An 11,872-nucleotide genomic window follows, 5' to 3' on the forward strand; every position below is an offset into this window, starting at 1 on the left:
TTAGCCCCGCAGCCTCTTTATAGCGTGGTGGCATTTCAAGGAATAAATTCCTACCGGGTACCCATTCACCTCACCTGAGTTGAGTGCAGCATAATGCAGATTTATTTCTTGCTAAAGGAAATTACGCCATGGCTGGGATTCGAACCCACAACCCTCTGTTTGGAAGGCAGAAGACTTATCCACTGGGCCATAACGCACCACATGATTGCATTTACGTGAATTCAAAGGCATAATATGATAAGAAAAAAATAATGACCCTACATGGCTAGTCTCTTGTGGTTTTCAATATTGTATAACATGATACAACCCCAATATCACTCACATTAAAAATGTGAAAAATAAGAGATAAAATGAGAAAGAGAATCAACCCTGACACTCTTAAGACTCAAGACTCCAACATTTTTGTCAGATTCACCATCGATGATCATGATGATGGGCAATTTCTCTTGTTCCACAGACTCTTTAAAAGTTGATACCTAGTATCTGTTTTTCACTCGTTTGACTAATTTGTAATATTATTATGCATGATTCTTATACAGTTATATAAATACTTCTATTCCAGTTTACATTAATAGCCCTTTGAAACTTCCTTATTATACACATATTATTATTATTTTCGTAGCTGAGCACTGTAGAACTAGGATTTTTTTTTTATCAAATAGAATGTGAAATAATTAAGTTATCTAGTACACGGCTGCCACATCCGCTTACCATTGATATCAAGTGGAAGAATATTAGAACTAGCTTTAATAGTGTCTGGAATTACTCTAGTTTATCCTACACTGTAATTCATATCTCACTATTTTATTTTATTTTATTTTACACCATTTCTGTAAAGTCACATGGATTAAAAAATATGCATTAATCCTTTTCTTTTCCCTAGCATCCAAGTGAAACTCTTCTGATTGTACTTCTGTTTATATTGCGAAATTCCTTTGTCGATTTCTAAATGGAAAATGATAACGACTATATCCTTTATGTCAAAGCCAGAAGGGCATATATCTAATTCTATCCATTAGAATTTGATTAGAATGTGCATTTGGCCCCTGTGCAGCCAGAAGGGCATATATCTAATTCTATCCAATAGAATTTGACTAGTATGTGCACTTGGCCCCTCCCCCATTAATCCGAAAGTGAAAATTAGAGCTCTTGATCGATCGTTGTCACTAGAATAACCATCCTTGTTGCCTTCATCTTTCCCTGTCAAACTCCTGCCACCAATTCTTTCTTGGAAATGTAGGAGGACAGCATCATGCTGTGGTATGAATTTTTGACCCGAGACCAAACCCCTTTTCATTTCCATTTAAATGATTGGCAACTTAAAGCAAATAACCTTTTTCTTCTTCTTTCATTTCTTAGAGGAAATGTATATTAAGACTTCCCTGGTGTATTCACCGATGATTTAGATTTCTGTAAAATATTTACTTGGTATCTGCACTTTAATAAAACTTGTATAAATTGATATACAAGTAAGCCCTCCCTAGATGATTCCATGCTGTGTGATATGGGACATTAATTTTGACATTTTACTTCATTTTTACTTGAAAATAAAATAATACACGTAGATGGTGATCCTGAAGTAGTACAAGAAGGGCAACAAGAACTATGATTTAACTTCATTTTTTTATACATAACCTGCTCAATTGAAATGAGGAATAGTACTGTGTTGCTCGAGACACCAAAATAACAGAAAAACCAAACAGAGTACAAAAACAAAAGCATGGACCAGGGATGCCACTAGGTGTCCTCCAAAAATACTGAAACTTATCGCGGGCCGGGATAGTGTCCAAGAATTTTTTTTTTAGGGGGGTCCACCTTTAATTTTGGGATGGACACATGTCACAGGTAAAAAATTGGACAAGCAAAAAAAAAAAAAAAAAAAAAAAAAAAAAAAGGGGGGGGGGTCCGCCCCCACCTCAAATTTAGGGGAGGGGGGAGGACCAAGTGGTTTCTTACCTTCTTGTGATCGATGACTTTGAAGTCAATTAGGTTTGAAAAACTGACGGTAGTTAATTGTGTGTTTCTCATTGGACTCATCCCCTGCTGCACAAAAAATCAGTATGTCTCACAGTTTGTTCACAGTGTTCATAGTGTGTCAACAGTGTATTCATATAATGGACTGTGATTCAAAATGAGTTAAAATGCTCAAAATTAACTATGTGAAGATATGTTCACACTGTGAACGGTTATAAGTGTGTTCAAAGAGTGAACTCTGTATGCACAATGTTTAATTTTGGCATTTCAATAGTGTGAATGTGATTGCACATTGAGTTCCACACTGTGGGACAATGGGGGGGGGGGTTCCAGCAGGGATTATTTATTTAGAAAATAGAATGCATGCTCTTGAGTCTGCATTCAGCTACATACAACTGCATCAGGGATAGAAAAGTTGTGATAAGATTTTCATTTTAAAAAATCACTAATTGCATCACTTTTTCTCATGCTTCTGATTCAATTTTGTTTTAATGAAAAGTTGCTTTAACACTTTGAGAATGAAATATCTGATATACATGTAAACCTTCAAGAGCAATACATATTTTGTTATTAATCCATGAGTAGGCCTCCTGGTTTACATTAGGAAATGTCTGGTCATTATCATTTCATACCAATTCAAAATTAAAGTTGTGTTGGTTCTTTATATATCACTGACATTCTCATCCCATGTGGTTTAATACGAGCATGCACTTTCAAAAAATAAGATCTCTATAAAACACTCTTCCAAGCCTGTCAATACCTATTATAATGGATGGGAAGCATACAAATAAATCAAAGTTTCATATATTAAAGGACAATTCCACCCCAACAAAAAGTTGATTTGAATAAAAAGAGAAAAATCCAACAAGCATAACACTGAAAATTTCATCGAAATCGGATGTAAAATAAGAAAGTTATGACATTTTAAAGTTTCGCTTAATTTCACAAAACAGTTATATGCACATCCTGGCTGGTATGCAAATGAGGAGGCTGTGACGTCATCCACTCACTATTTCTTTTGTATTTTATTACATGAAATAAGAAATATTCTAATTTTCTCCTCATTGTCAAGTGATACAACGATTAATTCCTCCCTGAGCATGTGGAATTAGCATTGCTTAATACTATATGATTGGGTCATGTTGGTCCTTATTGTCAAATCTATAAAAAATGAAATATTGTATAATTTAAACAATAAAAAACAAAAGAAATAGTGAGTGATGGACATCATCGACTGAGTCACCTAGTTGTGCATATCACTCTTTTGTGAAAAATAAGCGAAATTTTAAAATATCATAACTTTCTTATTTTACATCCAATTTTGATGAAATTTTCAGCACTATGCTAGTTTGATTTTTCTCTATTTATTCAAGTCAGCATTTTCCTGGGGTGGACTTGACCTTTAAGTGTAAAGTGGTTTCCTTTATGTTCCACACGGTGTCTTTAACGGGCAAATCAGAAGACTTAATCAAGATCATTATCGATCCCCATGTGTTAATGTGCTGGAAGCCAAAACACGATGCCGAGAGGAGATAACTTCAAACAAAGGTTACCAAAACCTGGCTAACCTTCACCCCCCAAAAAATAGAGAGCCAAAATAGGAGTTTCTCATGACTTATCGATGCCTCATCAAACTGGGCTGTTGAAAATGACAAAGCAGTGTGGAGCAGCTAATTTAGTCTTTAGTAAGAACGGTGTTGCGATAATATTCCCTGGTTTCGCAGAGGGTGACCTTGGCCTGTGATTAGAAATAAAGACAGATCATCGTTCTATATTGAACCAGACCACGAGGGGGTAATTCTCTGTGGTCCTTCGAACGGATGACGAGCTTAAAACCAATCATTGGCACCATCCAGGCCACTCTTATAAAGCTCTAAGAAGGTCTTATCAAGAGAAATCACAAAGTGAAATAAAGAATAGGCCTATGCATTTTGATACCTTGGATAACATATTTGTCAAACATACCAGATGATGCATGAAGAAAATAATGCAGATGTATGGAAGATTGAAAAAAAAATTGCGTTGCATTCTAAATCACACATATAAGATATCAGTATTTTATATCATTTCAAGTGAAATATAATCCCTTCTCGTTTGTAGTTACCTGGATAAATTCAAATTTATCTAAGGAGGGTTTGAAAGATGTCAAAGGGTGATGAGCAGAATTCGACATTTAACTATACAGTGTACATCAATTGAGATGGATAATTCACTTAGGTAATGAAAATTAATGCAGGAGGGTGGATGATCTACAAGCAAGGCAGAGAACTTAGATCTGTCCGAAGTAAATTTTTGCAAAAAGTTTTGGAAGGTACAGTATAGTTTGTGGGTGAACTGATGATTTTAAGAGTATAGGTTGATACAATATTCAATCAGGATGAACGAATAATGGTTCGAAACGATGACAAATGAAAAATTCAGTATAGTGAATATATAACACTGATTATATTTCTCTACATATTTTGATTAGATATAGAAAATGTACATGACAAATGATTGAATCAAAAGACAAAGATACCAAAGTACCATCTCTACATCGAGTTCATTCAATCAATACATCATTGGGTAATTATGAGGTTCACTTTAACCATACAGATGATGAAGATGATGATGATGATGATGAAGATGAAGAAAAAGATGATGATGATGATTATGAAGCTGATGATGATACATATGGATGAAATGCAAGAAGGTATTGCAAAAATCATGCTAAAAACTAATGACAATTTTTTAATTATGAAATGTTTGATATATGGGAAGTATTAAAAAAACTGGAAGTAGTAATTGAAAGGAAAGAAACACCATGCAACAAGCTCTTGATTTAAAAACAGTCATTAGATGAGGAGAGCATTTCATGAAATAAATAGTCATTGATTTTCACTGACTAATGTTATAAGCTACTGAAATCCTTGCTTCTGATTGGCTGAGTGCAAATTTGTCAGTGGAAATCACTCACAAGATGTTTCATGAAACACTCCAGAGATGGTGAATGACGATGTACACAACCATATATATGGTTTCTGGGATGATAAAGATAGTAACACGATGCTGCAAGCTCTTAACTACAAAGATTCGGAGGATAATGATGCCATATACCTGGGCCCTGTCTTACAAAGAGTTATGATTGATCCGATCAATCTTAAGTATATGGAAATCCATCAATGACATAATTTTTTCTTTAGGAAATTTGCTAATGTCCTTTGAAAATAGAGAGACGCAAACTGAATGGTCGAGAAAACTGAATGTATGAATATATATCATTTCTAGAAAATATTTTGGACAAACATGCATTTTAGATGTTGATGTTGCTGGCTTTCCATAGTTGCGATTGATCGGATCAATCGTAACTCTTTACAAGACGGGCCCCAGGTATATGAAAGGTGAAATGATAGCAAGAGTAATACCATGCGAAACACTTTTAGTTATAAATCATTCAGTAGATGAGGAGTATGATGTCATGTAACCATGGATACGAAGCTGAGATGATAAGAAGTAACGCCATGCAGCAAGCTCTTGATTACGTAACATTGATTAGATGAGAAGGAGAAGGATGGCAAACCAAAACATGGATGGCGAGCATGGACAGTGAGACAAGGCTCTTACCTCGGTGCTTCTTCTTCTCCGGAGGTGATGCTTTCGGGGACCTGACATCCTTGAAAGCTCCATCTACTGACACCGATGACGTAGAGTGACCATCAAGATCCACATCCACTGTTTGGCTCTTCCTGAAATACTTCCTTTTCTGAGGTTGTTTGTACTCCGATCCTGACATTCGACCAGACTCCCTTTCTGAGACACCACCAGCGTCGGTCATCTCTATGTCCAAGCTATGGCTTTGCAGAAGTCGCTTCTGCTTGAGTTTCTCCTCTACGGGTCCCATCGACCGAGCTGCAACCGCTCGTTCCCCATCAATGTCATCAAATGATGCACCGTTATCCTGGCAACTAGGAGTTCTACGGAACCGCGATCTTTTCGATGAGATCTCGTCCGTCTCTTGCTGTGACACTGTTGCCAGATTGGACTTGCGTTCTTCACTTGGTGAAGTTCGCTTAGGTTTAGATTCAAGGTAGTCTTCACCGGAGCTACCCGTTGACAAATCACTACCCTTTCTACGGCTTTGGGCAAGCACGGCTGTCCTGGCCCAGTTTAGTGGAACAGTGCCTTGGAAAATATCTTCATTGTCTGAAATATCATCAGTGGACTTTTGCATGAATGCTTCAAGTCTTGCAGTGGCCGCTAAATCATCAGGACCAATGTGATAAATCCCACTATCCTCTGATTTGGTCTCTAAGCCATCTACATGGAACGGAGGACCGGATTTGCCCTCTTCTCCTTCATCATCCGACTTGGCGCCATCTCCTCTAGAGTTGGAGCGGCGTTTGACACTACCCCTACGATTTGTTAACTTCTCTTTCATCTTCTCGATCTTTGAGAAGAGACCCTGTTTGCTCCTGTCCTTGCTATCTCCCTCCTCACCAAACGGATCTAGAGACCTACTACGCTTTTTGATATTTTTGTTCTTACCGTCTCTCTTGGAAGAACGTCCCCGCTTCTCGCCCCTCGCTGCCATGTCTCCGTCCATGTCCTCACCCATCTGGCTCTCTGGCTCCGACAGTGATTCCCCGGTCACATGGGTGTGTTCGAACCTGGATCCACTGCTGCTGCTCAGGTCTGAAGCTCTCCTGTGACCCTCACAATGGCAGTTTTGCCTTAATGTCTCGTTCCGCAATTCGTGCAAGTTCTTGATAGCCGCAAGGTACTCGGCTTGTTCTCTTAACTTTGAGTTTTGCCTCTGAAGGGCACACATTTGGTCCATAAGTCTTATGAGATGGTTAAGTTGCTGCATGCCCTGGCCTCGTTGTAACTCTCCTGCATCGGCACTTTGTATATTCTCACTCAACGGTGGCATCCTAGGCTGAGGGGGTGGAGGCGTCTTCACCTTGGTACACCTACTCTGGTTAGTGCTCTCAATGCTTTTCAGCAAGTCTGCAATAGAGCCCCATTCATCAGAATCCTTGTGGCTCAAACCGGGAGGGGAGCCATCCGAGTCCCTCACCCTTGCGACATTCCTATTCTCCGCCATTATTGTATTCCAAACTAGTCTTTCCTAAACCACATTACATCACAGAGGCAAGAAACTCATATTGTTCCCAAGTCAGATCTCAAAGCACATTGCAAATCATGGTGAACATGTTTTTGATTCTCCCAAAGGAAGTTGACTTTTAATTCAGCCTCAAGGCCCAGTCTTGGTCGACGGTGAGGCAATGCGGTCTGACGTCTGCCTACGCGAAGCTCTGGTCCGACCCCTCTCCTACGCTATTGTGTCCAGGAAGGATGTCTTCATCTGACGACAGCGCTAATGAAGTGTCTGGCGCTAATCCAACCAATTCACATCCCACGAGCCTGCCATCTGCTGTCCTGCCAAGGAAAAGGTAAACAATGCACAGTCAAAAAATTGTCAAGTAGGAGTTGAGGAGGGAGGGAATGGAAATCAAGGGAAAGTGAAGTTAGAAAGACATGCACATTGTGTTGCGGATAGACTGGATGAGTTTCAACAACAACTCCAAGCGGCTGATGACGTAAGCGAAAAAAGGGAGTGGGACTGAGGGCAGACGAATCAAACCGCATTCGACTGGATTAGAATAGGAATCATTCTGTTACAAATCAAACAATCCGAAAATGCTTTCGGCTTTTATCAGATCTCGATATCAGTGAAAGTGTTGATATTTTAAGCTGAGGGGAGATGGGATGCTTGGTTGGCAGCATATGCCAAAGTGACAGAAGAAAAGTAGACAAGGGCATACAGCATTTGAAGAGCTGGTTCTCTATCAGCCCAAATAATCTTGATATTCTAGCCAGAAAACTGCTCAGCACTTGCTCATGCTTGGGGCTAATTTATAAAATTGATCATACACAACAATCAATGCAATCGAATTGTAAAAATGCCCCCCACCCATGATTATTCGCTATAAAGCTTTATATTATTTGCCCTGGATTGATCAGCCCTCTTTGGGATTTTGGGGATTCTAGCTTTGAAGTCAGCCGAACAAATCCATAATAATCTGGAGAGGGTTGATCAGACAAGAGTTGTGAGCTCAAGCAAACTTGGACTATAAAGGAAACCTACCTAGAAATACATACTCACCTAAGGCAGACTAGTTATTACCAATACTACAAATCTTGGCAATGATGTAACATTCTTCAATGGTAAGACAGCTAGCGATAGACTGATTGAACTCCACCTGTCAAAGTGAAAAAAATGAGATAAAAGGTGATTAAGGGTATCACTTAGACTCAGAGGACAGGTGCAAGGGCCATCTCTAAGTGCAGGTAACAGGGTCTGTTGTAGAGAGAGCTGTAATCGACACAATTTAAAAAATTGATTTTCAACCGATTGGATGGGAGTATTAGAAATTTGCGACTGATTTTTTTAGTTGCATTTTACCTTTTTTTTCTGCAACCGGCCCTTTCCTGGTATACACGTACATACCGGACCTCAAAGAAATTATTTATGTTTGTAATATACAAAGTGTATTACATTTACAAGCGATGATGATGATGATGATGGACATGATCATGAACAGCATTTGTATAGTGTCATATATCTGTTTAAAAAAAAAAGAATCTAAAGGCGCTGGCTCCCTCAATATGTCACACATTATTCACATAGTTGCGGGAAAATATAGGTCTTTAGTTCACATTTGAAGGTATTAATCTACTTCTTTTTGTTCATTTTTTTTAACATGGCCTATGTGATTGTGTCGGTACAATACAATAAAAATATAACAATTGCGACAAATCTGACGCAAAGCACATTCTCGTTTTCAGAAACTTCCATGCTGAAGACCCAATTAAAACTCAGTGCAAAAGTCACTGAAAGGTTGACCCACATTTTCTCAGATGTGACAATTCACTCAACTTGCAGATTTTCAAGCGTAGCAATCGCTGCAGTAGTGTTATTGAACCTTCCTTCTTGATTACTCTAAAAATAAATCGGACCTTTCGGCCCGTATTCTGAACTGTGGTATAAAATTGTGATTTAACTGTAGGTAGCACAATGTGACACATAAATAATCTCAAACTGTAGAGGTCAAAACTACAAGTGCACTTTGCATTAAAAATATCACTTGCTTAAAGAGAATCATTATTTGAAATGAAATCTTCACTATTAAAATATGTGCATTTACAAATACAATAGAAAGAAAATTGTCAATATTTTTGGCTTTCCATAGTTTCAGCACAGACTTAGACAGTGGTAAGTTCAACCAGCCTTCAAACAGGTTATTGAGTCAAAGGAACATTAATCTATTATCATATTTTTTACAGAATATCAGTTTCATCAGCCATCTTCTTCCTGAAAGGGATGATTTAAACTTGTATGAAAGTAGAAAAATCATTTGGATGAGAGATACCAAATCTTTTCCGAATGTAAAACCAACAAATACATACAAAGTGATACCTAGGAATGTGACAAATTGAGGTATACCATACTGTGCATAGCAGCCAACGGAGTGAGAGGATGCTAAAAGGAAGAATATCTTTTTCTGATTTTTCTATCATTGATATCTTGATATTAAACAATCTCCTTGATATTTTAATGGTATAGTAGTAAGCTATGAGTTTCTATCATGGATATCTTGCTATCTTGGCAACTGAACAACTTCTTCGTCTGAAAAGCTCATGTCAGGTGACTCCTGTACGACCTAACAGTTTGCAATAAAGATTGATTTCCATTTTGCCATGGATAGAGTAACAAACTGCCTATAACAAGGATTATACAAGCTGACACCTGAAAAAATTATAGAACAGAGATGAAGACCTGAAAAATATGATCTCATCGATTCCACATTCCACAGATCTGTAATCCTCAAAAACAGAGGCAGCAAAGTCAATACGAGAACTATATTGTAGGAAAGTTGACAGTCTGGAGACTTTATTTCCATTTTTGAAATAATTCTTACCATGCAATTTTGAACTATAGGAATATGATGATTTCAAGTTGAAAGTTAACATAAAAATCACTTGTGATAAAATTAAACAAAGCAAGCAGTTTGTAAAGAACTAAATTCAAAGACTGGGGGATGATTTTGTGTGAAATATACAAATTGTATTCAAGCAAATATTTAAAAAAAAAAGCTTTACTGTTTCTAATCAATTGCATGCTGTTGATGATGCCATATATGTAGCAAACAACTTTCAATGAAAAAGAGCAATGAAAAAAATGGTCCGGAATAAAAGAAATATAAAATAAATAAAAATTATATAATAATATACATTAAAACATTAATTTCAAAATGGAGTTTGAAGTATATTTACTATTTGAGACTATAATTTTTTTTATAACTACAAATAATCATATCTTTTTATGAATTATTTCAGTGTGGTTGCACATCTGACAGAATATTAGCTACGGCATCAAGAGGGTACCCCAGCCGCCCGCCCCCCCCCCCCCCATTGGCTCTTGCCTCTATATATTACACCCCAGTCAAATCACTTTTCATGGATACAAGATTTATTCAAACAATCACATTTCATATAACAGTTTCCACATTGAGAAAAAAGACTAATTTCAATGATCTTTCCAAAGGCACAATTGTACATGTAATTCAAGGAGATTTCCCCCAATAAGCTTTGTCCATATTTAAAAATCAATTTTAAATCACAGTTTCAATACTTTTTACAAAAGCAACCATACAGAGCTATTGGCTGCTCAATATCAATATTAACATTGATTTAGTGCTGAGTGAATAAGTATCACAGTGTTTGATGATATAGAAGGGACGATTAGAGCAGCAAGTTCAATGCCATACCTGAAATAGAAGACAAACAGTGTCACACCTTTAAAATAAATCCGATCCAATTCAGGAAGGCTTGGTGAATGATCAATCCCAAAAACATCTAATCCTAGATATCAAGTAGAAACAAACATAAGATATTTCCTCTAGGACTATATAGGTTTGTTCCACCAACACCTCAAAGATGTCCTAATCACCGAGGAAACAGTCCAAAATTAAACATGGAGGTGAATTCTCAACCATCGATTTCCTTCAGGACTGCACGTTTGTAGTGCCAACACGTCCGAGATATCCTAATCAACCACTAACATCACAGATAGAACAGTCCAAAACGAAAAACGGTAGCTGAATTCTTAACCATCGATTTCCTTCAGGACTACACGTTTGTTCTGCCAGCACCTCCAAGATATCCTAATCAACCACTAACATCACAGATAAAACAGTCCAAAACGAAAAACGGTAGCTGAATTCTTAACCATCGATTTCCTTCAGGGCTACGAAGGAGGTTTGATCACCAATCAAGATAAGGCAAGATGTCAGTCATAAAAACCAAAGAAATCTGATAAGAAACTGGCCCTCCTCGGATCGACCTCCTTGGGTTTGTTCGACTAATTTTGTTTTTCCACTATTAAAAACAAAATGTGAATCTCAGCCTAATGATCCTTGCAGGTACTTACGTACGACCTGTTTTCCTGACGTGCTTTCAAAGTACAATCCAACGGCTAATGAGCAATCACAAGAAAGAGGGAGAGACATACACATATATGGCTCTTAATAGCAAAGGGTAGGTTGGATGTCAACGCACGCACGATCCAAACACGGGATTACCTCGGAGATCGCAGAAGCAGCACACATCGAAATATAACCCATCGGCAGCGGCTGGCCTGAGATCGGAGCAACACAAGAGGTTCTCTCGTTTGGCCAGGCTTGGGGTCCGACGTCACAGCACGGCTGGCAAACCTTTGCAAGTGCCCACTGCACCTAATTTCCGCTGACCTGAAACACGATGAGAGGGGTATTTGTCATGTTTCCTGGTTTCCCCTTCAGGTTTCTCCAGCCAGCTTTTTTCTGACAGGTTCATATTCACTTGGTCTACAGGCAGT

At 38.0% G+C, this 11,872-nt stretch overlaps 1 protein-coding gene across 1 annotated transcript; it reads right to left on the minus strand.

The window, feature by feature from the left end:
* Positions 1-5,154: 5,154 nt before the first annotated feature.
* On the minus strand, positions 5,155-11,661 carry LOC129281398 (splicing regulatory glutamine/lysine-rich protein 1-like). Its single transcript, XM_054917340.2, has 3 exons — positions 10,785-11,661; positions 8,120-8,216; positions 5,155-7,392 (listed from the first exon to the last, which is right to left on the minus strand). The coding sequence occupies exon 3, from the start codon at positions 7,055-7,057 to the stop codon at positions 5,492-5,494; it is 1,566 nt and encodes a 521-aa protein (XP_054773315.2). The 5' UTR covers positions 7,058-7,392; positions 8,120-8,216; positions 10,785-11,661; the 3' UTR covers positions 5,155-5,491.
* Positions 11,662-11,872: the final 211 nt, after the last annotated feature.

This window comes from Lytechinus pictus, chromosome 18 (genome assembly GCF_037042905.1).
Source record: "Lytechinus pictus isolate F3 Inbred chromosome 18, Lp3.0, whole genome shotgun sequence".
In the NCBI taxonomy this organism is placed as follows: Eukaryota; Metazoa; Echinodermata; class Echinoidea; order Temnopleuroida; family Toxopneustidae; genus Lytechinus; species Lytechinus pictus.